Source organism: Bombina bombina, chromosome 6 (genome assembly GCF_027579735.1).
Source record: "Bombina bombina isolate aBomBom1 chromosome 6, aBomBom1.pri, whole genome shotgun sequence".
NCBI classification, from domain to species: Eukaryota; Metazoa; Chordata; class Amphibia; order Anura; family Bombinatoridae; genus Bombina; species Bombina bombina.
In genome coordinates this window covers 887,169,682-887,195,291 of record NC_069504.1, presented here as the reverse complement: position 1 = coordinate 887,195,291, position 25,610 = coordinate 887,169,682, and the positions used below count along the sequence as shown (strand labels likewise).

At 39.1% G+C, this 25,610-nt stretch overlaps 1 protein-coding gene across 2 annotated transcripts in view; it reads left to right on the top strand.

Annotated features, from left to right (window-relative positions):
- LOC128663867 (phospholipid scramblase 3) overlaps positions 1 to 25,610 on the top strand; it is a 95,340-nt gene that overhangs the window by 35,696 nt on the left and 34,034 nt on the right. For both annotated transcript variants that reach the window (XM_053718425.1, XM_053718424.1), the window contains exons 2-5: positions 9,707 to 9,742; positions 12,541 to 12,686; positions 23,553 to 23,580; positions 24,106 to 24,290. In XM_053718425.1, the coding sequence (XP_053574400.1) occupies positions 9,730 to 9,742; positions 12,541 to 12,686; positions 23,553 to 23,580; positions 24,106 to 24,290 (372 nt within the window). In that variant the 5' untranslated portion in view covers positions 9,707 to 9,729. The remainder of the gene's footprint in view (positions 1 to 9,706; positions 9,743 to 12,540; positions 12,687 to 23,552; positions 23,581 to 24,105; positions 24,291 to 25,610) is intronic.

The window sequence follows — 25,610 nt, the reverse complement described above, 5'->3', positions numbered from 1 at the left end:
ATTTCTTTATTATTTTCTGTAATTTAGTGGGGTTTTTTCATACTTTAGATAATTTGATTTAATTGTAATTAATTGTATTTAATTTAGGTAATTAATTTAATTGTAGTGTAGTGTTAGGTGTAATTGTAACTTAGGTTAGGTTTTATTTTACAGGTAAATTTGTCTTTATTTTAACTAGGTAGTTATTAAATAGTTAATAACTACTTAATAACTATTGTACCTAGTTAAAATAAATTCAAAGTTGCCTGTAAAATAAAAATAAACCCTAAGCTAGCTACAATGTAACTATTAGTTATATTGTAGCTATCTTAGGGTTTATTTTATAGGTAAGTATTTAGTTTTAAATAGGAATAATTTAGTTAATGATAGGAATTTTATTTAGATTTAAATTATATTTAAATTAGGGGGTGTTAGGGTTAGGGTTAGACTTAGGTTTAGGGGTTAATAACGTTATTATAGTGGTGGCGACGGGGGCGGCAGATTAGGGGTTAATAAATGTAGGTAGGTGGCGGTGATGTTAGGGCCGGCAGATTAGGGGTTAATAATATTTAACTAGTGTTTGCGATGCGGGAGTGCGGCGGTTTAGGGGTTAATATATTTATTATAGTGGCGGCGATGTCCGGTTCGGCAGATTAGGGGTTAAAAAATATTTTAGTGTTTGCGATGTGGGGGGGGGGGGGGCCTCGGTTTAGGGGTTAATAGGTAGTTTATGGGTGTTAGTGTACTTTGTATCACTTAAGTTAAGAGTTTTATGCTACGGCGTTGTAGTGTAAAACTCTTAACTACTGACTTTAAAATGCGGTACCAGGCTTGACAGGAGAGGATCTACCGCTCACTTTTGGTCAGACTCGTAATACCGGCGCTATGCAAGTCCCATTGATAATATAGGATACGCAATTGACGTAAGTGGATTTGCTGTATTTCTGAGTCTGGCCAAAAAAAGTGAGCGGTACACCTGTACCTGCAAGACTCGTAATACCAGCGGGCGTTAAAAAGCAGCGTTGGGACCAGCCAACGCTGCTTTTTAACCCCTTAATGACAACTGACGTACCAGGTACGTCCTGCAAAAACTAGCAGTTAGTGACAATGGACGTACCTGGTACGTCAGTTGTTTAAGAGAGTGCTGGAAGCGATCGCAATCGCTTCCAGCAGCTCTCAGGGTATTGCAGTGATGCCTCGATATTGAGGCATCCTGCAATACCCTTTAACAAGCATCCGATGCAGAGAGAGCCACTCTGTGGCCCTCTCTGCACCGTTCGTTGGTGGGTGGGAGCTTTCAAGGGAGGTGGGTGGGCGGCCCATCGCTACCCGGCATCCGGTATCTGCAAATGCTTTGTGCACGCCGGATGCTGGGAGCGTGCGGAGGGGGGCCTGCAGGCGCGCGCGCGCGTGTGTGCATGTGTGTGCGCGCGCGCGCGCAGCAACCACTGCCACCAATGATTAAAGAGAGAGGGGGGCAGAAAACATTTAAAAAAAAATAAATACTAATAGGATCTGCTAGGGTAGGGGGATGGGGTTATTGGGGGGGGGGGGGAAGCTACACTACAGAAAACTATGTATTTAAGAAAAAAAAGAAGAAAAAAAACAACCTCTCTTTTTTTGGGAAAACTGGGTACTGGCAGACAGCTGCCAGTACCCAAGATGGTGGCAAATAGGTAGGTTGGGAGGGTTAGAGAGCTGTTTGGGGGGGATCAGGGAGGTTGGGGGCTAAGGCAGGGGTCCATCACAGATGAATAATAAAAAAAAAATAAAAAAATAAAAAAACACCTTTTATTTTAGTACTGGCAGACTTTCTGCCAGTACTTAAGATGGCAGGGACAATTGTGGGGTGGGGGAGGGAAGAGAGCTGTTTGGGAGGGATCAGGGGGTGGGATGTGTCAGGTGGGAGGCTGATCTCTACACTAAAGCTAAAATTAACCCTGCAAGCTCTCTACAAGCTACCTAATTAACCCCTTAACTGCTGGGCATAATACAAGTGTGGTGCGCAGCAGCATTTAGTGGCCTCCTAATTGCCAAAAAGCAACGCCAAAGCCATATATGTCTGCTATTTCTGAACAAAGGAGATCCCAGAGAAGCATTTACAACCATTTGTGACATAATTGCACAAGCTGTTTGTAAATAATTTCAGTGAGAAACCTAAAATTGTGAAAATTTTAACTTTTTGTTTTATTTGTTCGCATTTGGCGGTGAAATGGTGGCATGAAATGTACCAAAATGGGCCTAGATCAATACTTTGGGTTGTCTACTACACTACACTAAAGCTAAAATTAACCCTTCAAGGTCTCTACAAGCTCCCTAATTAACCCCTTCACTGCTGGGCATAAAACACGTGTGGTGCGCAGTGGCATTTAGCGGCCTTCTAATTACCAAAAAGCAATGCCAAAGCCATATATGTCTGCTATTTCTGAACAAAGAGGATCCCAGAGAAGCATTTACAACCATTTGTGCCATAATTGCACAAACTGTTTGTAAATAATTTCAGTGAGAAACCTAAAGTTTGTGACAAAATTTGGGAAAAAGTGAACGATTTTTTTTTATTTGCTCGCATTTGGCAGTGAAATGGTGGCATGAAATATACCAAAATGGGTATAAATCAATACTTTGGGTTGTCTTCTAAAAATAAATATATACATGTCAAGGGATATTCAGAGATTCCGGACAGATATCAGTGTTCCAATGTAACTAGCGCTAATTTTGAAAAAAAGTGGTTTGGAAATAGCAAAATGCTACTTGTATTTATTGCCCTATAAAAAAAAGCAAAGATCATGTAAACATTGGGTATTTCTAAACTCAGGACAAAATTTAGAAACTATTTAGCATGGGTGTTTTTTGGTGGTCGTAGATGTGTAACAGATTTTTGGGGTCAAAGTTAGAAAAAGTGTGTTTTTTTCAATTTTTTCCTCATATTTTATAATTTTTTTATAGTAAATTATAAGATATGATGAAAATAATGGTATCTTTAGAAAGTCCATTTAATGGCGAGAAAAACGGTATATAATATGTATGGGTACAGTAAATGAGTAAGAGGAAAATTACAGCTAAACACAAACACTGCAGAAATGTAAAAATAGCCATTGTCATTAAGGGTAAGAAAATTGAAAAATGGTCCGGTCATTAAGGGGTTAAGCCTAACGCAAGACTCGTAATCTAGCCGATTATTAACACATTATTTGATGTTTTACTTTGTGAATTAAATTTATTTTTTAAAATAAACACTCATTTCAAATCTGATGACTGCAACACACTTAAAAAGTTGGGACAGTCGACTGTTTATACCACTGTGTAACATCACCTTTTCTTCTAATAACACTTATTAAGCGTTTGGGCACTGAAGACACCAGCTGGTTAAGTTTAGCAAGCGGAATGTTCCCCCATTCATCCATTATGCATGTCTTCTACATTTAGCCACCAATCAGCAAGCGCTACCCAGGTGATGAACCAAAAATGGGCCGGCTCCGAAGCATTGCATTCCTGCTTTTCAAATAAAGATAGCAATAGAATTAAGAAAAAATTATAATAGGAGTAAATTAGAAAGTTGCTTAAAATTGCATGCTCTATCTGAACCATAAAAGAAAAAAAAATGGGTTTAGTATCCCTTTTATAGACAGGGACAGGAAGCCAAAAAACATGACTGTCCCAGGAAAAACAGGACAGTTGGCAACTATGCAAGATACTCACATTCACACATATTGATCAAGACACCCACATTCACACACATAGAGGCACCACACACACATACATACACCTTACTTTTGCACACATATACAGGCCAGGCACCCACATTTGCACACATATACAGGTACCAAATGCACACAAATACATACAGACATACACATTTGCACATATACAGGTATCACATACACACACCTACAGCACCCACATTTGCACATATACAGGCACTCACATTTACAAATATACAGGCATCCCATGCACACATAGGCATAGATTTGGAGTTCGGCGGTAGCCGTCAAAACCAGCGTTAGAGGCTCCTAACGCTGGTTTTAGGCTACCGCCGGTATTTGGAGTCATTGATTAAAGGGTCTAACGCTCACTTTTCAGCCGCGACTTTTCCATACCGCAGATCCCCCTACGCCATTTGCGTATCCTATGTTTTCAATGGGATCTTTCTAACGCTGGTATTTAGAGTCGTTTCTGAAGTGAGCGTTAGAGCTCTAACGACAAAACTCCAGCCGCCTGAAAATAGCAGGAGTTAAGAGCTTTCTGGCTAACGCCGGTTCATAAAGCTCTTAACTACTGTACCCTAAAGTACACTAACACCCATAAACTACCTATGTACCCCTAAACCGAGGTCCCCCCACATCGCCGCCACTCGATTAAAATTTTTAACCCCTAATCTGCCGACCGCCACCTACGTTATACTTATGTACCCCTAATCTGCTGCCCCTAACCCCGCCGACCCCTATATTATATTTATTAACCCCTAACTTGCCCCCCACAACGTCGCCGCCAGCTACTTAAAATAATTAACCCCTAATCTGCCGCTCCGCAAATCGCCGCCACCTACGTTATCCCTATGTACCCCTAATCTGCTGCCCTAACATCGCCGACCCCTATATTATATTTATTAACCCCTAATCTGCCCCCCTCAACGTCGCCGACACCTGCCTACACTTATTAACCCCTAATCTGCCGAGTGGACCTGAGCGCTACTCTAATAAAGTTATTAACCCCTAATCCGCCTCACTAACCCTATCATAAATAGTATTAACCCCTAATCTGCCCTCCCTAACATCGCCAACACCTAACTTCAATTATTAACCCCTAATCTTCCGAGCGGAGCTCACCGCTATTCTAATAAATGGATTAACCCCTAACGCTAAGTCTAACCCTAACACTAACACCCCCCTAACTTAAATATAATTTACATCTAACGAAATAAATTAACTCTTATTAAATAAATGATTCCTATTTAAAGCTAAATACCTGTAAAATAAATCCTAATATAGCTACAATATAAATTATAATTATATTGTAGCTATTTTAGGATTAATATTTATTTTACAGGCAACTTTGTAATTATTTTAACCAGGTACAATAGCTATTAAATAGTTAAGAACTATTTAATAGTTACCTAGTTAAAATAATAACAAATTTACCTGTAAAATAAATCCTAACCTAAGATATAATTAAACCTAACACTACCCTATCAATAAAATAATTAAATAAACTACCTACAATTACCTACAATTAACCTAACACTACACTATCAATAAATTAATTAAACACATTTCCTACAAATAAATACAATTAAATAAACTAGCTAAAGTACAAAAAATAAAAAAGAACTAAGTTACAGAAAATAAAAAAATATTTACAAACATAAGAAAAATATTACAACAATTTTAAACTAATTACACCTACTCTAAGCCCCCTAATAAAATAACAAAGCCCCCCAAAATAAAAAATTCCCTACCCTATTCAAAATTAAAAAAGTTACAAGCTCTTTTACCTTACCAGCCCTGAACAGGGCCCTTTGCGGGGCATGCCCCAAGAATTTCAGCTCTTTTGCCTGTAAAAGAATAAATACAATACCCCCCCCCCCAACATTACAACCCACCACCCACATACCCCTAATCTAACCCAAACCCCCCTTAAATAAACCTAACACTAAGCCCCTGAAGATCTTCCTACCTTGTCTTCACCATCCAGGTTCACCGATCCGTCCTGAAGAGCTCCTCCGATGTCCTGATCCAAGCCCAAGCGGGGGCTGAAGAGGTCCATGATCCGGTCAAAGTCTTCATCCAAGCGGGGCAGAAGAGGATCTTCCATCCGATTGAAGTCATCATCCAGGCGGCATCTTCTATGGTCTTCCATCCGGAGCGAAGCGGCAGGATCCTGAAGACCTCCAGCGCGGAACATCCATCCGGACCGACGACTGAACGACGAATGACTGTTCCTTTAAGGGACGTCATCCAAGATGGCGTCCCTCGAATTCCGATTGGCTGATAGGATTCTATCAGCCAATCGGAATTAAGGTAGGAATTTTCTGATTGGCTGATGGAATCAGCCAATCAGAATCAAGTTCAATCCGATTGGCTGATCCAATCAGCCAATCAGATTGAGCTCTCATTCTATTGGCTGTTCCGATCAGCCAATAGAATGCGAGCTCAATCTGATTGGCTGATTGGATCGGCCAATCGGATTGAACTAGATTCTGATTGGCTGATTCCATCAGCCAATCAGAAAATTCCTACCTTAATTCCGATTGGCTGATAGAATCCTATCAGCCAATCGGAATTCGAGGGACGCCATCTTGGATGACGTCCCTTAAAGGAACAGTCATTCGTCGTTCAGTCGTCGGTCCGGATGGATGTTCCGCGCTGGAGGTCTTCAGGATCCTGCCGCTTCGCTCCGGATGGAAGACCATAGAAGATGCCGCCTGGATGATGACTTCAATCGGATGGAAGATCCTCTTCTGCCCCGCTTGGATGAAGACTTTGACCGGATCATGGACCTCTTCAGCCCCGCTTGGGCTTGGATCAGGACATCGGAGGAGCTCTTCAGGACGGATCGGTGAACCTGGATGGTGAAGACAAGGTAGGAAGATCTTCAGGGGCTTAGTGTTAGGTTTATTTAAGGGGGGTTTGGGTTAGATTAGGGGTATGTGGGTGGTGGGTTGTAATGTTGGGGGGGGGGGTATTGTATTTATTCTTTTACAGGCAAAAGAGCTGAAATTCTTGGGGCATGCCCCGCAAAGGGCCCTGTTCAGGGCTGGTAAGGTAAAAGAGCTTGTAACTTTTTTAATTTAGAATAGGGTAGGGAATTTTTTATTTTGGGGGGCTTTGTTATTTTATTAGGGGGCTTAGAGTAGGTGTAATTAGTTTAACATTGTTGTAATATTTTTCTTATGTTTGTAAATATTTTTTTATTTTCTGTAACTTAGTTCTTTTTTATTTTTTGTACTTTAGCTAGTTTATTTAATTGTATTTATTTGTAGGAATTGTGTTTAATTAATTTATTGATAGTGTAGTGTTAGGTTAATTGTAGGTAATTGTAGGTAGTTTATTTAATTATTTTATTGATAGGGTAGTGTTAGGTTTAATTATATCTTAGGTTAGGATTTATTTTACAGGTAAATTTGTTATTATTTTAACTAGGTAACTATTAAATAGTTCTTAACTATTTAATAGCTATTGTACCTGGTTAAAATAATTACAAAGTTGCCTGTAAAATAAATATTAATCCTAAAATAGCTACAATATAATTATAATTTATATTGTAGCTATATTAGGATTTATTTTACAGGTAAGTATTTAGCTTTAAATAGGAATCATTTATTTAATAAGAGTTAATTTATTTCGTTAGATGTAAATTATATTTAAGTTAGGGGGGTGTTAGTGTTAGGGTTAGACTTAGCGTTAGGGGTTAATCCATTTATTAGAATAGCGGTGAGCTCCGCTCGGAAGATTAGGGGTTAATAATTGAAGTTAGGTGTCGGCGATGTTAGGGAGGGCAGATTAGGGGTTAATACTATTTATGATAGGGTTAGTGAGGCGGATTAGGGGTTAATAACTTTATTATAGTAGCGCTCAGGTCCGCTCGGCAGATTAGGGGTTAATAAGTGTAGGCAGGTGTCGGCGACATTGAGGGGGGCAGATTAGGGGTTAATAAATATAATATAGGGGTCGGCGATGTTAGGGCAGCAGATTAGGGGTACATAGGGATAACGTAGGTTGCGGCGGTTTACGGAGCGGCAGATTAGGGGTTAAAAAAAATATGCAGGGGTCAGCGATAGCGGGGGCGGCAGATTAGGGGTTAATAAGTGTAAGGTTAGGGGTGTTTAGACTCGGGGTACATGTTAGAGTGTTAGGTGCAGACGTAGGAAGTGTTTGCCCATAGGAAACAATGGGGCTGCGTTAGGAGCTGAACGCTGCTTTTTTGCAGGTGTTAGGTTTTTTTCCAGCTCAAACAGCCCCATTGTTTCCTATGGGAGAATCGTGCACGAGCACGTTTTTGAGGCCGGCCGCGTCCGTAAGCAACTCTGGTATCGAGAGTTGCATTTGCGGTAAAAATGCTCTACGCTCCTTTTTTGGAGCCTAACGCAGCATTTGTTTGAACTCTCGATACCAGAGTTAATTTTATGGTGCGGCCAGAAAAAAGCCCGCGGAGCGTTAACAGCCCTTTTACCGCCAAACTCCAAATCTAGGCCATATAAAGGTACCACATTTGGAAATATACAGACACCACATGAACACACATACGGACATCCACATTTACATATATACAGGCACTCACATTTACACATATACAGGCACTCACATTTACATATATACAGGCACTCACATTTACACATATACAGGCACTCACATTTACACATATACAGGACTCACATTTACATATATACAGGCACTCACATTTACACATATACAGGCACTCACATTTACACATATACAGGCACTCACATTTACATATATACAGGCACTCACATTTACACATATACAGGCACTCACATTTACACATATACAGGCACTCACATTTACACATATACAGGCACTAACATTTACACATATACAGGCACTCACATTTACATATATACAGGCACTCACATTTACACATATACAGGCACTCACATTTACACATATACAGGCACTCACATTTACATATATACAGGCACTCACATTTACACATATACAGGCACTCACATTTACATATATACAGGCACTCACATTTACACATATACAGGCACTAACATTTACATATATACAGGCACTAACATTTACATATATACAGGCACTCACATTTACACATATACAGGCACTCACATTTACACATATACAGGCACTCACATTTACACATATAAAGGCACTAACATTTACATATATACAGGCACTCACATTTACACATATACAGGCACTCACATTTACACATATACAGGCACTCACATTTACACATATACAGGCACTCACATTTACACATACATACACCACATGCACCAAACATGAATAGTGTTTTTCAGCAGCACTGTGTGCTGTCCACAGGCACAATGCATGTTCCTCCCTGCACACCCTGCAGCATGTGTAACTCATAACTGTCCAGGAACACATGGCTGAGGTAGTAACCATTAGGCTGGTAATGGTGGTTTATTACCTATCCTGCGCTATCTAATTAGGTATCAGTTATGTGCATGTGTGGTGGGTAATATGGCACCTCCTCTACATGTGCTCTGTGTTTGCAAGTCACGTTGTAGCAATGTGTGAAGCAAATAATATCTCTGCTATTATTACCTGCAATAAGCTCTTCTTTGTATACACGTCATGCTGTACTAGTGTGTACATAATATCAGCACTGCTGCTATTTTCCACCTGGTTGAGCAGCAACACTGTGGGAAAAGAGTAGGTTCAACCACATTTGTTTTTACAACAAATGATGTTGTTTTAGGAAACTTCTGTTGTTCTCTTTGTATAAGTGCCATCTACTAATGCCTCAAATGCTTTACTTTAATGCACATTGTTGTAATGGCTTTGGACTGGCTATGAGCATTTACAACCTAAAGAAAGAACTGCTTTTAAATACAGTAATTTGTATAAACTGCTTTTATATGTAAAAGCATATAAAAGCCCATATACTCTTTGTTCCATTGATTCATTCCCTTTAACTCTTTATATTGCTCCATAAAGATTTCTATAGGACCCGCTGTTTACGTCTTTTGGATTTCTAAACTAACTCTCTGCTTTCTTCAATACAGGAAGAAGGTCCATTCTCTTAACGATGTCTGCGGCAGGTAAGTACATTAAAATACAGGTAAAGATTTATACTAACCCTCAGGGTTGCCATCAGAGGGTGAATAAGGTGACTCCTGTCAGGGGCCCAGTGGGCCCCCTTTAGGCAAGCACAACTATTATTTAAAAAATATATATATATATTTTTTTTACATTTTGGCAGCCACCAGAGGGAGCTACAACAGAGTGCTATTGAGCATGGGAAATGTCATTATAAGGAGTAAAGCATTAGCATTTGAGAGGATTTCTGAGTGTGCACTAAACCACTATGCACAGTGTGAGACAGACTTGGCACAGTTTGCACAGTGTGTGTCAGAGTCAGGCGGCAGATGACTTTCATTTGCAGAGTAGGTAGGACTTACTTAGTAAATGTTTTTTATTTATTTGTGCAATTTCAGATTGTAACTTCAGTGTGGTAGTTGTGTGGTGGGGCCAGGGGTAATAAAAACACATTTTTGTTAGCAATATGCAGCAGTGTATTTATGATTATTTGACAATGCTGAAGAAATTATATATTTAAAACCATGCAGAAATATTTCCTTCTCAATACACAAATGGTAGATTCCCTTTTGGCAGATATTATTTATATATATATATATATATATATATATATATATATATATATATTTTTTTTTTAATTACATTCCAGTTTACTGCCCCTTTATGCAAGGACATTCCAGATGCCAGGAGGCATTTTATCTAAAATTTACATAAAATGTTATATATAAGATTGCTCAGTGTTTGAAATGAGACAGGTTACCTTAACACTGTTCAGTTTACACTACAGCTGACTTTTATGTGCAAGTTTGTTTTTGAGTTTGTGTGTGTGTGTCCATTGTCTGTTCCTTTTTAGTACATTTTGACCTCACTACTGATTATTCACATCTTTCTACAGACTTTGAGACTAATGAGACCTTTCTGGAAGTCACCAATCCACCACTTAACCTTTAAATTATTGTTTAGGCAGTTTAGGTCCCTTCCTTTCAGCCACTGCATACTGTTGTCATCATATAGTTGGCATCTTCCTTGACAAAAAGATAATCAGAATTACATATTTTGTCTTGTAAATCTCCTTTTTTGACAAAACTGTAGTCTACCTCATTACTTGTCAGGTAAATGTAAACAAGTGCTGAGTGTCTGTGTGGGCGCCTGTGTCTGAATGTGTTTGTGTGTTTCTTTGCGTGTCTGCTAGAGTGTCTATGGGGCCCATTTATCAAGCTCCGGATGGAGCTTGAGGGCCCGTGTTTCTGGCGAGCCTTCAGGCTCTGGCGAACCTGATCCGCACTGTTGGATTAGGTCCACCAGACCTTTGATAAATATCCCCCTATATGTGAATCCTTATGTGTGTCTGTGTTTGTGTGTTACTACCTTAACAACATTTCCAAGTTTGACTACACTTAAGAATAAAGTGCATATAAGTTTTAGTCACTTGGTCAAAAATTGCACATGTCAAAGGGGTGGGGGGGGGGGGGGTGGGCTGATCAATGGTTAAGTAAAGGGCCCCAAAATTTCTAGTGGCGGCCCTGCTAACCCTCGGCTAGCATTGTAGATGCCAATCAGTTCCTGTATCAGCCATAGAGGTTGTCAGAATGAGAAACTGAGAGTTCATCCAGAGCCTGTTATTCTGGCCCTAAAAGTGTCAATCTCATTCTGCATATGTTATTGTGGTCCCTTTAAAGGGATAAATCATGGTTCAGACATAGCATTTTCTAATTGCATTTTTAAGTCCCTTTAAATCGCATAGCTATGGGAGAGAGCCCTAGATATTGTGCAGTATTTGAGACTGCGTAATTACATACCAGTTTTTGGGTAGATAAAGCATTTGCAGTTATAATGGATTCTTTAGGGATTAAAGTTCAATGCTAGAGAGAGGTGACCTTCTATTTACACACAGTCAGCAATCTTGCTATTTGTTATAGTTATAAAGCAATAAATCTATTACTAATCATTATAAGATGATCTATAAGATAATCTATTGATCTTAATTCCTGAAAAGTATAACCTTTGTTCTCTGAACTATTGTAAAAACCACATCTTAGTTGTATAATGCTTGTAATGATCTGAATCTGTGTGTAAGAGCCCTGTGATTAATAGGTTACATCTCCCTATCCTGCCATCCTGATGTCACCCTGTAAGGCACATCCCCCCCTCTACGCAGAGTAGTTCCACATTTGCACAACGAAACCAATCTTTAATCATTATTTTCAAAACTCTGCTTGAAATATTAAAGGGATATGAAACCCAACATGTTCTGTTGTGATTCAGACAGAGCATCATTTTTTATTTCCAGTTACGTCTATTTTTCTATTTTTGTTTCCATGGTATTCTTAGTGAAGAGATACCTAAGTAGGTGTCTGGAGCACTTCATGGCAGGAAATAGTGCTGCTATATAGAGCACTTGCAAATGGATAACATTCTTACAAAACTGCTGCCATATAGTGCTCCAGACAAGTGCACGCTCCTGATCTTACATCCCTGTTTTTTAACAAAAGATACCAAGAGAACAAAGATAAATTGATAATAGAAGTAAATTAGAAAGTTGTATAAAATCGCATCTTCTATCTAAACCATAAAAGAACTATTTTGGGTTTCATGTCCCTTTAATGCTTAGACAGTGGAGTCATCACTAATGTACCCAATTTATTGTATAACCTTATGACACTGCCAACTTATAAACATTGAAATGGCCCTGGGACCAGCCCAATTATACCCTACCCCAAAAGCCAGAATGCTGTTTTTTCTAAATATAGGGAGTGCAATTTTGTATATAGCCGTAGGAAGTTAATTTTTATTCTTCTAGGCTTTGCATCCTCAAAAAACTACAATGGCCCACCACCCAGCTATGACGCTATCTCACCACTAACCAACCAGCCGGACACATTTAATTCTGCAGTCTTTAGCAACCCAATAAAGGGTATATCTCCTGGACTGGAATGTCTTACCCAGGTAAGTCCTCTGTATTCTTACTGTCTGTCAGTATGCAACCCACCTAGTGATAACGGTACAGAGGAATGCCCAGAATACATTTAACCTTGATAGTCGTATTGTTCATATGCATATCGGTAATGACTAGCTCCTTCCTTTAACAAGGTTGATAACTGAAAAAAGAAACTAAAACATGCCCTTTTGCTTTTTTACTCATTGGAATTCAGATCGCATTATAAAATACAATCAAATTAGGGTGAACAATAGTTTACCGGCAGAGAAAGTCACCAAAGGTATGCATATGATATCGACTTTTATAATCCACAAAGATGTCAGTTAGCAAACCACGGGAACTTGCCAACAAACTTCAATTGGAACTGGAGGCTAAGGCCTAGATTTGGAGTTTGGCGGTAGAAGGGCTGTTAACGCTCCGCGGGCTTTTTTCTGGCCGCACCATAAATTTAACTCTGGTATCGAGAGTTCTAACAAATGCTGCGTTAGGCTCCAAAAAAGGAGCGTAGAGCATTTTTACCGCAAATGCAACTCTCGATACCAGAGTTGCTTACGGACGCGGCCAGCCTCAAAAACGTGCTCGTGCACGATTCTCCCATAGGAAACAATGGGGCTGTTTGAGCTGAAAAAAAACCTAACACCTGCAAAAAAGCAGCGTTCAGCTCCTAACGCAGCACCATTGTTTCCTATGGGCAAACACTTCCTACGTCTGCACCTAACACTCTAACATGTACCCCGAGTCTAAACACCCCTAACCTTACACTTATTAACCTCTAATCTGTCGCCCCCGCTATCGCTGACCCCTGCATATTTTTTTAACCCCTAATCTGCCGCTCCGTAAACCGCCGCAACCTACGTTATCCCTATGTACCCCTAATCTGCTGCCCTAACATCGCCGACCCCTATATTATATTTATTAACCCCTAATCTGCCCCCCACAACGTCGCCTCCACCTGCCTACACTTATTAACCCCTAATCTGCCGAGCGGACCGCACCGCTACTATAATAAAGTTATTAACCCCTAATCCGCCTCACTAACCCTATCATAAATAGTATTAACCCCTAATCTGCCCTCCCTAACATCGCCGACACCTAACTTCAATTATTAACCCCTAATCTGCCGACCGGAGCTCACCGCTATTCCAATAAATGGATTAACCCCTAAATCCGATCAGCCAATAGAATGCGAGCTCAATCTGATTGGCTGATTGGATCAGCCAATCGGATTGAACTTGATTCTGATTGGCTGATTCCATCAGCCAATCAGAAAATTCCTACCTTAATTCCGATTGGCTGATAGAATCCTATCAGCCAATCGGAATTCGAGGGACGCCATCTTGGATGACGTCCCTTAAAGGAACCGTCATTCGTCGGGAGACAACGGAAGAAGAGGATGGATCCGCGTCGCCTGCTTCAAGATGGACCCGCTCCGCACCGGATGGAAGAAGATCAAAGATGCCGCTTGGAGAAGATGTTTGCCGGTCCGGATGTCCTCTTCTTGCCGGATAGGAGGAAGACTTTGGAGCCTCTTCTGGACCTCTTCAGCCACCGGATGATGGATCGCCAACCCCCGCTTGGGTTGGATGAAGATGTTGGAGCCAGGACGGATCGGTGATACCTGGATGGTGAAGACAAGGTAGGAAGATCTTCAGGGGCTTAGTGTTAGGTTTCTTTAAGGGGGGTTTGGGTTAGATTAGGGGTATGTGGGTGGTGGGTTGTAATGTTGGGGGGGGGGGGTATGGTATGTTTTTTTTTACAGGCAAAAGAGCTGAAATTCTTGGGGCATGCCCCGCAAAGGGCCCTGTTCAGGGCTGGTAAGGTAAAAGAGCTTGTAACTTTTTTAATTTAGAATAGGGTAGGGAATTTTTTATTTTGGGGGGCTTTGTTATTTTATTAGGGGGCTTAGAGTAGGTGTAATTAGTTTAAAATTGTTGTAATATTTTTCTTATGTTTGTAAATATTTTTTTATTTTTTGTAACTTAGTTCTTTTTTATTTTTTGTACTTTAGCTAGTTTATTTAATTGTATTTATTTGTAGGAATTGTGTTTAATTAATTTATTGATAGTGTAGTGTTAGGTTAATTGTAGGTAATTGTAGGTAGTTTATTTAATTAATTTATTGATAGGGTAGTGTTAGGTTTAATTATATCTTAGGTTAGGATTTATTTTACAGGTAAATTTGTTATTATTTTAACTAGGTAACTATTAAATAGTTCTTAACTATTTAATAGCTATTGTACCTGGTTAAAATAATTACAAAGTTGCCTGTAAAATAAATATTAATCCTAAAATAGCTATAATATAATTATAATTTATATTGTAGCTATATTAGGATTTATTTTACAGGTAAGTATTTAGCTTTAAATAGGAATCATTTATTTAATAAGAGTTAATTTATTTCGTTAGATGTAAATTATATTTAAGTTAGGGGGGTGTTAGTGTTAGGGTTAGACTTAGCTTTAGGGGTTAATCCATTTATTAGAATAGCGGTGAGCTCCGGTCGTCAGATTAGGGGTTAATAATTGAAGGTAGGTGTCGGCGATGTTAGGGAGGGCAGATTAGGGGTTAATACTATTTATGATAGGGTTAGTGAGGCGGGTTAGGGGTTAATAACTTTATTATAGTAGCGGTGCGGTCCGCTCGGCAGATTAGGGGTTAATAAGTGTAGGCAGGTGTCGGCGACGTTGAGGGGGGCAGATTAGGGGTTAATAAATATAATATAGGGGTCGGCGGTGTTAGGGGCAGCAGATTAGGGGTACATAGGGATAACGTAGGTGGCGGCGCTTTGCGGTCGGAAGATTAGGGGTTAATTATTTTAAGTAGCTGGCGGCGACGTTGTGGGGGGCAGGTTAGGGGTTAATAAATGTAATACAGGGGTCGGCGGGGTTAGGGGCAGCAGATTAGGGGTACATAAGTATAACATAGGTGGCGGTCGGCAGATTAGGGGTTAAAATATTTTAATCGAGTGGCGGCGATGTGGGGGGAGCTCGGTTTAGGGGTACATAGGTAGTTTATGGGTGTTAGTGTACTTTAGGGTACAGTAGTTAAGAGCTTTATGAACCGGCGTTAGCCCAGAAAGCTCTTAACTCCTGCTATTTTCAGGCGGCTGGAGTTTTGTCGTTAGAGCTCTAACGCTCACTTCAGACACGACTCTAAATACCGGCGTTAGGAAGATCCCATTGAAAAGATAGGATACGCAAATGGCGTAGGGGGATCTGCGGTATGGAAAAGTCGCGGCTGAAAAGTGAGCGTTAGACCCTTTAATCACTGACTCCAAATACCAGCGGGCGGCCAAAACCAGCGTTAGGAGCCTCTAACGCTGGTTTTGACGGCTACCGCCGAACTCTAAATCTAGGCCTAAGATTGTGAATCAAAAATATTGACATAAGTCCCTGCAAGTTCCTGTGGTTTGCTAACTGACATATTTGTGGATTACAAAAGTCAATATCATATGCATACCTTTTGGTGACTCTCTCTGCCGGGCTGGTAAACTATGAAGTCTGGCATATGTATGCATCTTCATCAGCTTCTAGCTGCATCCACACAGTACGTGTAACGATCAGCTCTCCTAGCCGCACAAGTATTGAGATTGTTAGCCGCATCCATAAAGTGAACCTACCGTCCCAGTTATACTACTAGTGGGATTGGATTACTGACTATATTAGAGTCACAGACCATAAATATAATGTATCCATTGAACACAGAAAAGAACATCTGGCAATGATACACAAATAGTGATTACTCTGAAGACATCAACCCTTGTATGCGATTTTATGTTTCAATAACTTTGTTCACAAATCACTAGAATTTCCGCATTTAATTATAAGTGCAAATAATAAATAAAATATGTATAGGATACACTGTGCTGGGATGTTATTTTCTTCTTTACAACTCCTCTGGATTATAAGCACCTGAAAAAAAGGAAAGAGAAGAAAATAGTGCAATTTCACCAAACACTATATAGCAATCTCCCCTTACTGTAATTACTCTTGTATTTCTGAACTTTTAACGAGGGCTATCATATATCAGTGTTTTTTATGATAGGCCCATTACCAGCCACACCTCCGGTAGAGTGATTAAAATTATTTAAAATACATAAAACACTCCATTATGGTACATCTGGGTACAAATGGTGAATTGTACAATATATTACAAGCCCCAATCTGAGGCAATATCAGTACTTATAGTAAACACCCAATTGTCCCTTCACTGTACCTCGGAGTCAAATAATATCTCAACAAAGCAAAATTGATAATAGAAGTAAATAGGAAAGTTGTTTAACTTTTTCCCGACGTTAGGACGTTCCATACCATCCTAACTGCGCTGGGCTTTAGCCATTTGGCTGTACTGAAGCCAAAGGCACTTACTGAATGGGATTGGGTCATGGTGAGCGTGCCTAGTGTTGTAGGCTCACCCCCTGACCTGATTCCATCATTAAAATCTCGCGATCGCATGATTTCGATTTGTTTACATCGGAATGTTGTTCCTATGTAGACAAATTAAACCCGTCATGAAAGGGTTAAATGCCATGAACTATCCACAAAAAAAATAAATAAGTTTCATTTTGAATTTACTGTCCATTTAAATTAGTTATCACTTTATAATTTTAATATGTAATAATCTATGGTTTGCTTAGGTGTTTTGATAGCTAATTATCGCTTGCTATTTCTTTTATAAAACCTGATGTAAAAGTGAAATGCCTTTCAGACTAAACTTGTGAGTAGTTAGCAGAGGTTTTATAATATATTTTCTTGTGCCAGCAGTCCCCTGAGCATACTCAGGTAATCAGGTTGCTTGTGCACCTGACATGTAAGCGTGCTCATGTGATATAAATGTTTTATAAATGCAAATCTATTGTAAGTGAAGTGGAAATTAATTGCAAAAAAAATATTTTAATTCATTTTTATTTAAGAAAAATAACAAAACACTACTGATTAGTAGAGTTCAAAGTGACAGCATACAAATAAAGGTAAGAAAGACATTTCTAAATAATTTGTTGGTTCAACTAATATATAACAGTCTAATCTCTATAAAAAACACTTATCCAGAAATGGCCGTATAGTATAACAGAACAAGTTAGTGCCATATAAATAAACCTGCACTTCTGGAATAAAAGGATAACAAAACATTGATAAAGAAAAGGTTAATAAATACTACATTATTACAACTAAGACTGGAGAAAAAACAAGCAAACAATAAACAGTTTTGGCTTTTGTTATTCTTTATGGATCTCCTCTTATGGCTATTTCACTACCTTCCAACAAATGTTGTGCACTTGAAGCAGTTAAAGGGACACTAAACTGATGGGTACAACCACAGTAGCAACGTTACTACTGACCATGATATTGCTTTTCCTACTGTCTGCAGCTCTGTTCAAAGCTGTTCTCTTATTTTAACCTATTACAGGTGTCTGTTAGTGAAGCTCCGCCTCCTCATACTGGGCGCCGCCATCTTGGAGCTCACATATTCTTGCTCTCTGTGACAGAAGCGGTGCTTCCCTTTTATATGCATGAAAGATGCATATTTTGCCTACTTAAGGCATGTCTGGATAGTTATTAATAATTATAATACAATAATGTTGTTTCACCTGCATTTCGCTTACTAGCACAGGAAGTGAAGATATGTTACCATGAGGTTTTTCATGAAAAGCTTGGACACCCTAAGCTGTATTTTTATAAAGGGACAAGCAAGTCATAATTAGACTATGATAATTTACATAAAGCATGTAATAATAAAGTCCCACGGTTTACAATATCATTTGTATGCCGATGACACCCAAATCTACTTCTCTGCACCAGACCTTTCTCCTTCCTTGCTAACCCGTGTAACTAACTGTCTTTCTCACATCTCCAACTGGATGTCCTCTCACTACCTCAAGCTAAATCTCTCCAAAACTGAACTCCTCCTTATTTTCCCCCCTTCTTCTAAACTCTCCACCCCCAATCTCTTCATAACTGTCGACAACTCCATCATTACCCCTACCCCGCATGCCCGATGTTTCGGGGTCACATTTGACTCAGATTTTTCTTTCACTCCTCACATTCAGTCATTGGCTAAAGCCTGCCGCTTCCACCTTAAAAACATCTCTAAATTTAGACACTTCCTTACACAAGACACAACTAAGATTTTAATCCACTCTCTCATTCTCTCCCGCCTCGATTACTGCAACTCTGTCCTCTCTGGTCTCCCCACCTACCGCCTAGCTCCTTTACAATCCATAATGAATGCCTCTGCCAGACCCATCTTCCTTACACATCGCTCTTCATCTGCTGCACCTCTCTGCCAATCTCTTCACTGGCTTCCTTTTGCCTCTAGGATCAAAAACAAAATTCTCACTCTGACATACAAAGCCCTCAACTGCACTGCTCCCCCCTATATCTCAGACCTTGTCTCCAGATACTCTCCGTCCCGTCCCCTTCGCTCTGCTCACGACCTCCTACTCTCCTCCTCTCTTGTCACCTCATCACACTCCCATTTACAGGACTTCTCCAGACTGGCTCCCATCTTGTGGAACTCTCTGCCTCGCTCCACAAGACTCTCTTCTAGTTTTAAAAGCTTCAAGTGCTCTCTAAAGACTCTACTGTTCAGGGATGCATACAACCTACGCTAACCTTTCTTTATACCAGTTCCTCTCCTCCATTGCTATCCCCTGAACCCCCTTAGCATGTAAGCCTAAGAGTCCAGCTGTTTGTTGATCACCTTCTCAAGAGCCGACTACAACAGTGCAACTCTTGGCAGGGCCCTCTACCCATTTGATCCCTATAATTGTTTTGTTGTACTCCGCCTTTGTTAATAGCGCTGCGGAATCTGTTGGCGCTCTACAAATAACCGATAATAATAATAAAAATTTAAAAAAAATTACTTTTGTTGTCAAATTTTTCTCTTGGTATCTTTGGTTGAAACTTTGCTCCTTTCCTGACAGCATACTTAGGCCTAGATTTGGAGTTTGGCGGTAGCCGTGAAAACCAGCGTTAGAGGCTCCTAACGCTGGTTTTAGGCTACCGCCGGTATTTGGAGTCAGTCAAAAAAGGGTCTAACGCTCAATTTTCAGCCGTGACTTTTCCATACCGCAGATCCCCTTACGTCAATTGCGTATCCTATCTTTTCAATGGGATCTTTCTAACTCCGGTATTTAGAGTCGTGGCTGAAGTGAGCGTTAGAATTCTAACGACAAAACTCCAGCCGCAGAAAAAAGTCAGTAGTTAAGAGCTTTCTGGGCTAACGCCGGTTCATAAAGCTCTTAACTACTGTGCTCTAAAGTACACTAACACCCATAAACTACCTATGTACCCCTAAACCGAGGTCCCCCCACATCGCCGCCACTCGATTACATTTTTTTAACCCCTAATCTGCCGACCGCCACCTACGTTATCCTTATGTACCCCTAATCTGCTGCCCCTAACACCGCCGACCCCTATATTATATTTATTAACCCCTAATCTGCCCCCCACAACGTCGCCGCCAGCTACCTACACTTATTAACCCCTAATCTGCCGTCCGCACGCCGCCGCCAGCTACATTATAGCTATGTACCCCTAATCTGCTGCCCCTAACACCACGACCCCTATATTATATTTATTAACCCCTAATCTGCCCCCCACAACGTCGCCGCCAGCTACCTACACTTTTATTAACCCCTAATCTGCCGAGCAGACAGCACCGCTATTATAATAAAGTTATTAACCCCTAATCCGCCTCACTAACCCTATAATAAATAGTATTAACCCCTAATCTGCCCTCCCTAACATCGCCGACACCTAACTTCAATTATTAACCCCTAATCTGCCGACCGAATCTCGCCGCTATTCTAATAAATGGATTAACCCCTAAAGCTAAGTCTAACCCTAACACTAACACCCCCCTAAATTAAATATAATTTAAATCTAACGAAATAAATTAACTCTTATTAAATAAATTATTCCTATTTAAAGCTAAATACTTACCTGTAAAATAAATCCTAATATAGCTACAATATAAATTATAATTATATTATAGCTATTTTAGGATTAATATTTATTTTACAGGTAACTTTGTAATTATTTTAACCAGGTACAATAGCTATTAAATAGTTAAGAACTATTTAATAGCTAAAATAGTTAAAATAATTACAAAATTACCTGTAAAATAAATCCTAACCTAAGTTACAATTAAACCTAACACTACACTATTAATAAATGAATTAAATAAAATACCTACAATTACCTACAATTAAACCTAACACTACACTATCAATACATTAATTAAATACAATATCTACAAATAAATACAATTAAATAAACTAACTAAAGTACAAAAAATAAAAAAGAACTAAGTTACAAAAAATAAAAAAATATTTACAAACATAAGAAAAACATTACAACAATTTTAAACTAATTACACCTACTCTAAGCCCTCTAATAAAATAACAAAGCCCCCCAAAATAAAAAATGCCCTACCCTATTCTAAATTACTAAAGTTCAAAGCTCTTTTACCTTACCAGCCCTGAACAGGGTCCTTTGCGGGGCATGCCCCAAAGAATTCAGCTCTTTTGCCTGTAAAAAAAACATACAATACCCCCCCAACATTACAACCCACCACCCACATACCCCTAATCTAACCCAAACCCCCCTTAAATAAACCTAACACTAAGCCCCTGAAGATCTTCCTACCTTGTCTTCACCATGCCAGGTATGACCGTCCGTTCCAGGCTCCGATATCTTCATCTAAGCCCAAGCGGGGGCTAGACATCCATCATACGACGGCTGAAGAAGTCCAGAAGAGGCTCCAAAGTCTTCATCCTATCCGGGAAGAAGAGTAGATCCGGACCGGCAACCATCTTCTTCCAAGCGGCATCTTCTATCTTCATCCGATGAGGACCGGCTCCATCTTGAAGACATCCACCGCGGACCCATCTTCTTCCGACGACGACTTCCCGATGAATGACGGTTCCTTTAAGGGACGTCATCCAAGATGGCGTCCCTCGAATTCCGATTGGCTGATAGGATTCTATCAGACAATCGGAATTAAGGTAGGAAAATTCTGATTGGCTGATGGAATTTTACAAGTAATTTTGTAATTATTTTAACTATTAAATAGTTATTAACTATTTAATAGCTATTGTACCTGATTAAAATAAATACAAAGTTACCTGTAAAATAAATATAAATCCTAAAATAGCTATAATATAATTATAATTTATATTGTATTAGGATTTATTTTACAGGTAAGTATTTAGCTTTAAATAGGAATAATTTATTTAATAAGAGTTAATTAATTTCGTTAGATTTAAATTATATTTAAGTTAGGGGGGTGTTAGTGTTAGGGTTAGACTTAGCTTTAGGGGTTAATACATTTATTAGAATAGCGGTGAGCTCCGGTCAGCAGATTAGGGGTTAATGTTTGAAGTTAGGTGTCGGCGATGTTAGGGAGGGCAGATTAGGGGTTAATACTATTTATTATAGGGTTAGTGAGGCGGATTAGGGGTTAATAACTTTATTATAATAGCGGTGCGGTCCGCTCGGCAGATTAGGGGTTAATAAGTGTAGGCAGGTGGAGGCGACGTTGTGGGGGGCAGATTAGGGGTTAATAAATATAATATAGGGGTCGGCGGTGTTAGGGGCAGCAGATTAGGGGTACATAGGGATAATGTAAGTAGCGGCGGTTTACGGAGCGGCAGATTAGGGGTTAATAATAATATGCAGGGGTCAGCGATAGCGGGGGCGGCAGATTAGGGGTTAATAAGTGTAAGGTTAGGGGTGTTTAGACTCGGGGTACATGTTAGGGTGTTAGGTGCAGACGTAGGAAGTGTTTCCCCATAGCAAACAATGGGGCTGCGTTAGGAGCTGAACGCGGCTTTTTTGCAGGTGTTAGGTTTTTTTTCAGCTCAAACAGCCCCATTGTTTTCTATGGGGGAATCGTGCACGAGCACGTTTTTGAGGCTGGCCGCGTCCGTAAGCAACTCTGGTATCGAGAGTTGAAGTTGCGTTAAATATGCTCTACGCTCCTTTTTTGGAGCCTAACGCAGCCATTCTGTGGACTCTCAATACCAGAGTTATTTTAAAGGTGCGGCCAGAAAAAAGCCAGCGTTAGCTACGCGGGTCTTTACCGACAAAACTCTAAATCTAGCCGTTAGTTAATATCTTATACATATACTGTAGCTATTAAGTAACATGCATGCTCCTTAACCCATCTCAGTACGCTCTTACAGAAAATAGCTATGTTTCAAAAATGGATACCAAAAGAAAGATACCAAAGGAAAGACTTAAAGGGACATGAAACCCATTTAAAAAAAAAAAAAAAAAAGATTTAGAAAGATCATGTCATTTTAAACAACTTTCAAATTTACTTCTATTAGCTAATTTGCTACATTCTCTTGAAATCTTTGCTGAAAAGCATATCTAGATAGGATCAGTAGCTGCTGATTGGTGGCTGCACATAGATGCCTCGGGTGATTGGCTCACCCATGTGCATTGCTATTTCTTCAACAAAGGATATCTAAAAAAAAATATATATAATAGAAGTAAATTGGAATGTTGTTTAAAATTGTATTCTCTATCTGAATCATGAAAGAAATATTTTGGGTTTAGTGTCCCTTTAAATTTGATAATAGAAGTAAATTGGAATTTTTTTATTTGCACTCTTTGTTGGAATTATAGTAGTTTAATTCCAACATCATGCCCCTTTAACCAGTATGATACTTTTTAACAATGTAGATAAAAATGTGTTATTTTAGCTTTTAATTCACTCCATCTCTGAAAACAAGGTATGTGAAGATTATTGCAATTTCAGTTTTTTAATTACTCCATGCTTTTTACTGTCTATTTACTTGGCCAAATAGAGATTTAACTTTTATTATTTCTTGATAATAATTAATTAATAACACATATTCTATTTCAGGTAAACCAACTTCTGGTGCAAGAAAAATGTAAGAGCATCTGTTATCTTAATTATCTTATCTGAATCATTTTCTGGGGTTTTACTTACCAGATTATTTTACCTCACTCTTCGCATTTTACTTAATCATTGATTCTTCTAACTTTTCCATCATCTTTGTTTCCACTCTATCATTTTAGTTCATTTTTTCTTTTCTTCTACACCTACAAGCTTTTTTTTTGCCAAGAAATAACACTTGAAAATGACTAAATTGGGTTTTCAATGGATCCAAAATTGAGAATATCGAATGTCCAAAAATCCTGAAAAAAGCTGCTAGTCGATTTGACTCTTATTGATATTTATACCTGTGCTGAATCTTCCCAATAAAAGTATAGGGAGGGGTATCATTCCACAAATGTGTTTTAAATATTATGATAAATAGATTATTGTGTAGTTTTCAAATGGATTCAGATTTGAAAATAAAATGCCAAGCAGTTTGCATTGGAATTGTGATTGGTTGCCATTTGTATTCTCTGTAATCTCATTTTGTTTTCTAATATGCTTATTTTTCTCTTAGTTACAACAGCTCAGAGGATTGGGCGTGCTTTCCAGGTTATGAATGAAGCAGGGCAGCAAATGTTTCAGGCCAATGAACAAGTACGTTGCTGCCGTTCTGTGCCTGACTTAACCTTTCGAGACCCTAGTGGGAGAGGTGTAATAGATGTGACCCAGAACTGCAAATGCTCCTGCTCAGAAATAGTGGTGAGTGAACAAATAAGTGTACATCTCACTAGGGGACACATTCTCTATGATGGGCCTCCAGCACTGTGAGATCCCTTAGAAGATTCTAAAAAGGCAAATTTTGCTATTTTGTTCTAAGGAACATTCCCTGCATTTCTGGCTGTGAAAGAGAGACAAGCCAGTGCAATATAGCACTACATGATATGAACGTTCTGATACATTTACACTTTATGCTTTGTATTTTATATTACTTTACACTTCAGATTTTGTTATTTACATTTTGCACTTTCTACTTTGTATTTTAATGCAACAAATTCTGATGGTACTTTGAATGTTTCTGTGTAACTTTAACTTTTAAGTTAGTATTATCATCTGTATATTTTTGTGTATCTTGTACTAATCACATTACACAATTTTCCCTCCTCTGTCAGCCATCCGTCAATCACAAAATGCATATACGTAAATACTGTTCTCTTTTGTACATGCTCAGTAGGAGCTGGGGAATATGAAAGTGTGTATATAAAAAGAATGTGTACGTTCTGCTAATGGAAGTATACAGGATTTTTTTGTTGTTGTTGTTGCATGCTTTGTCTGAATCATGAAATTTTAATTTTGACTTTAGCGGCCCTTTAATATGAAGTAATCAGTGTTAAAATAGTTTCTACAACGCGCCAAACCTCCTATCTCACCTTCTAGTGGACATTAAGGGCTAGATTATGAATGGATCTCTATCTTAAAGGGACACTGAACCCACCCTCCTATTATTAAATTTTCTTTATTCTCTTGGTATCTTTATTTGAAATGCAAGAATGTAAGTTTAGATGCCGGCCCATTTTTGGTGAACAACCTGGGTTGTCCTTGCTGATTGGTGGATAAATTCATCCACCAATAAAAATGTGCTTTCCAGAGTTCTGAAACAAAAAAGCTTAAATGCCTTCTTTTTCAAATAAAGATAGCAAGAGAACGAAGCAAAATTGATAATAGGAGTAAATTAGAAAGTTGCTTAAAATTGCATGCTCTATCTGAATCACGAAAGAAAAAAAATTGGGTTCAGTGTCCCTTTAACATGCGCCCGTAAAGGGGCAAATTACAAGTGGCTGGTTAATGCTCCCTCAAGCTCGTTGTTTCATTTTGCGCTAAGCGTGATTAACCAGAGTTCAGACCTCTGGTTAAAAAGAAAAATGTGCCCCAATTGCCCCCCAAATACAGAGGACAGCAGTTTAAAATAAAAAAATCAAGATGAGCATTAAAAAAAAGAACTGTGCAAAACAGTTGTAAGGGGTTAAAGTGAAGGGATGAGGGGTGTTTGAAAAGAAAATGGCACCTAAAGTGCCTTTACAT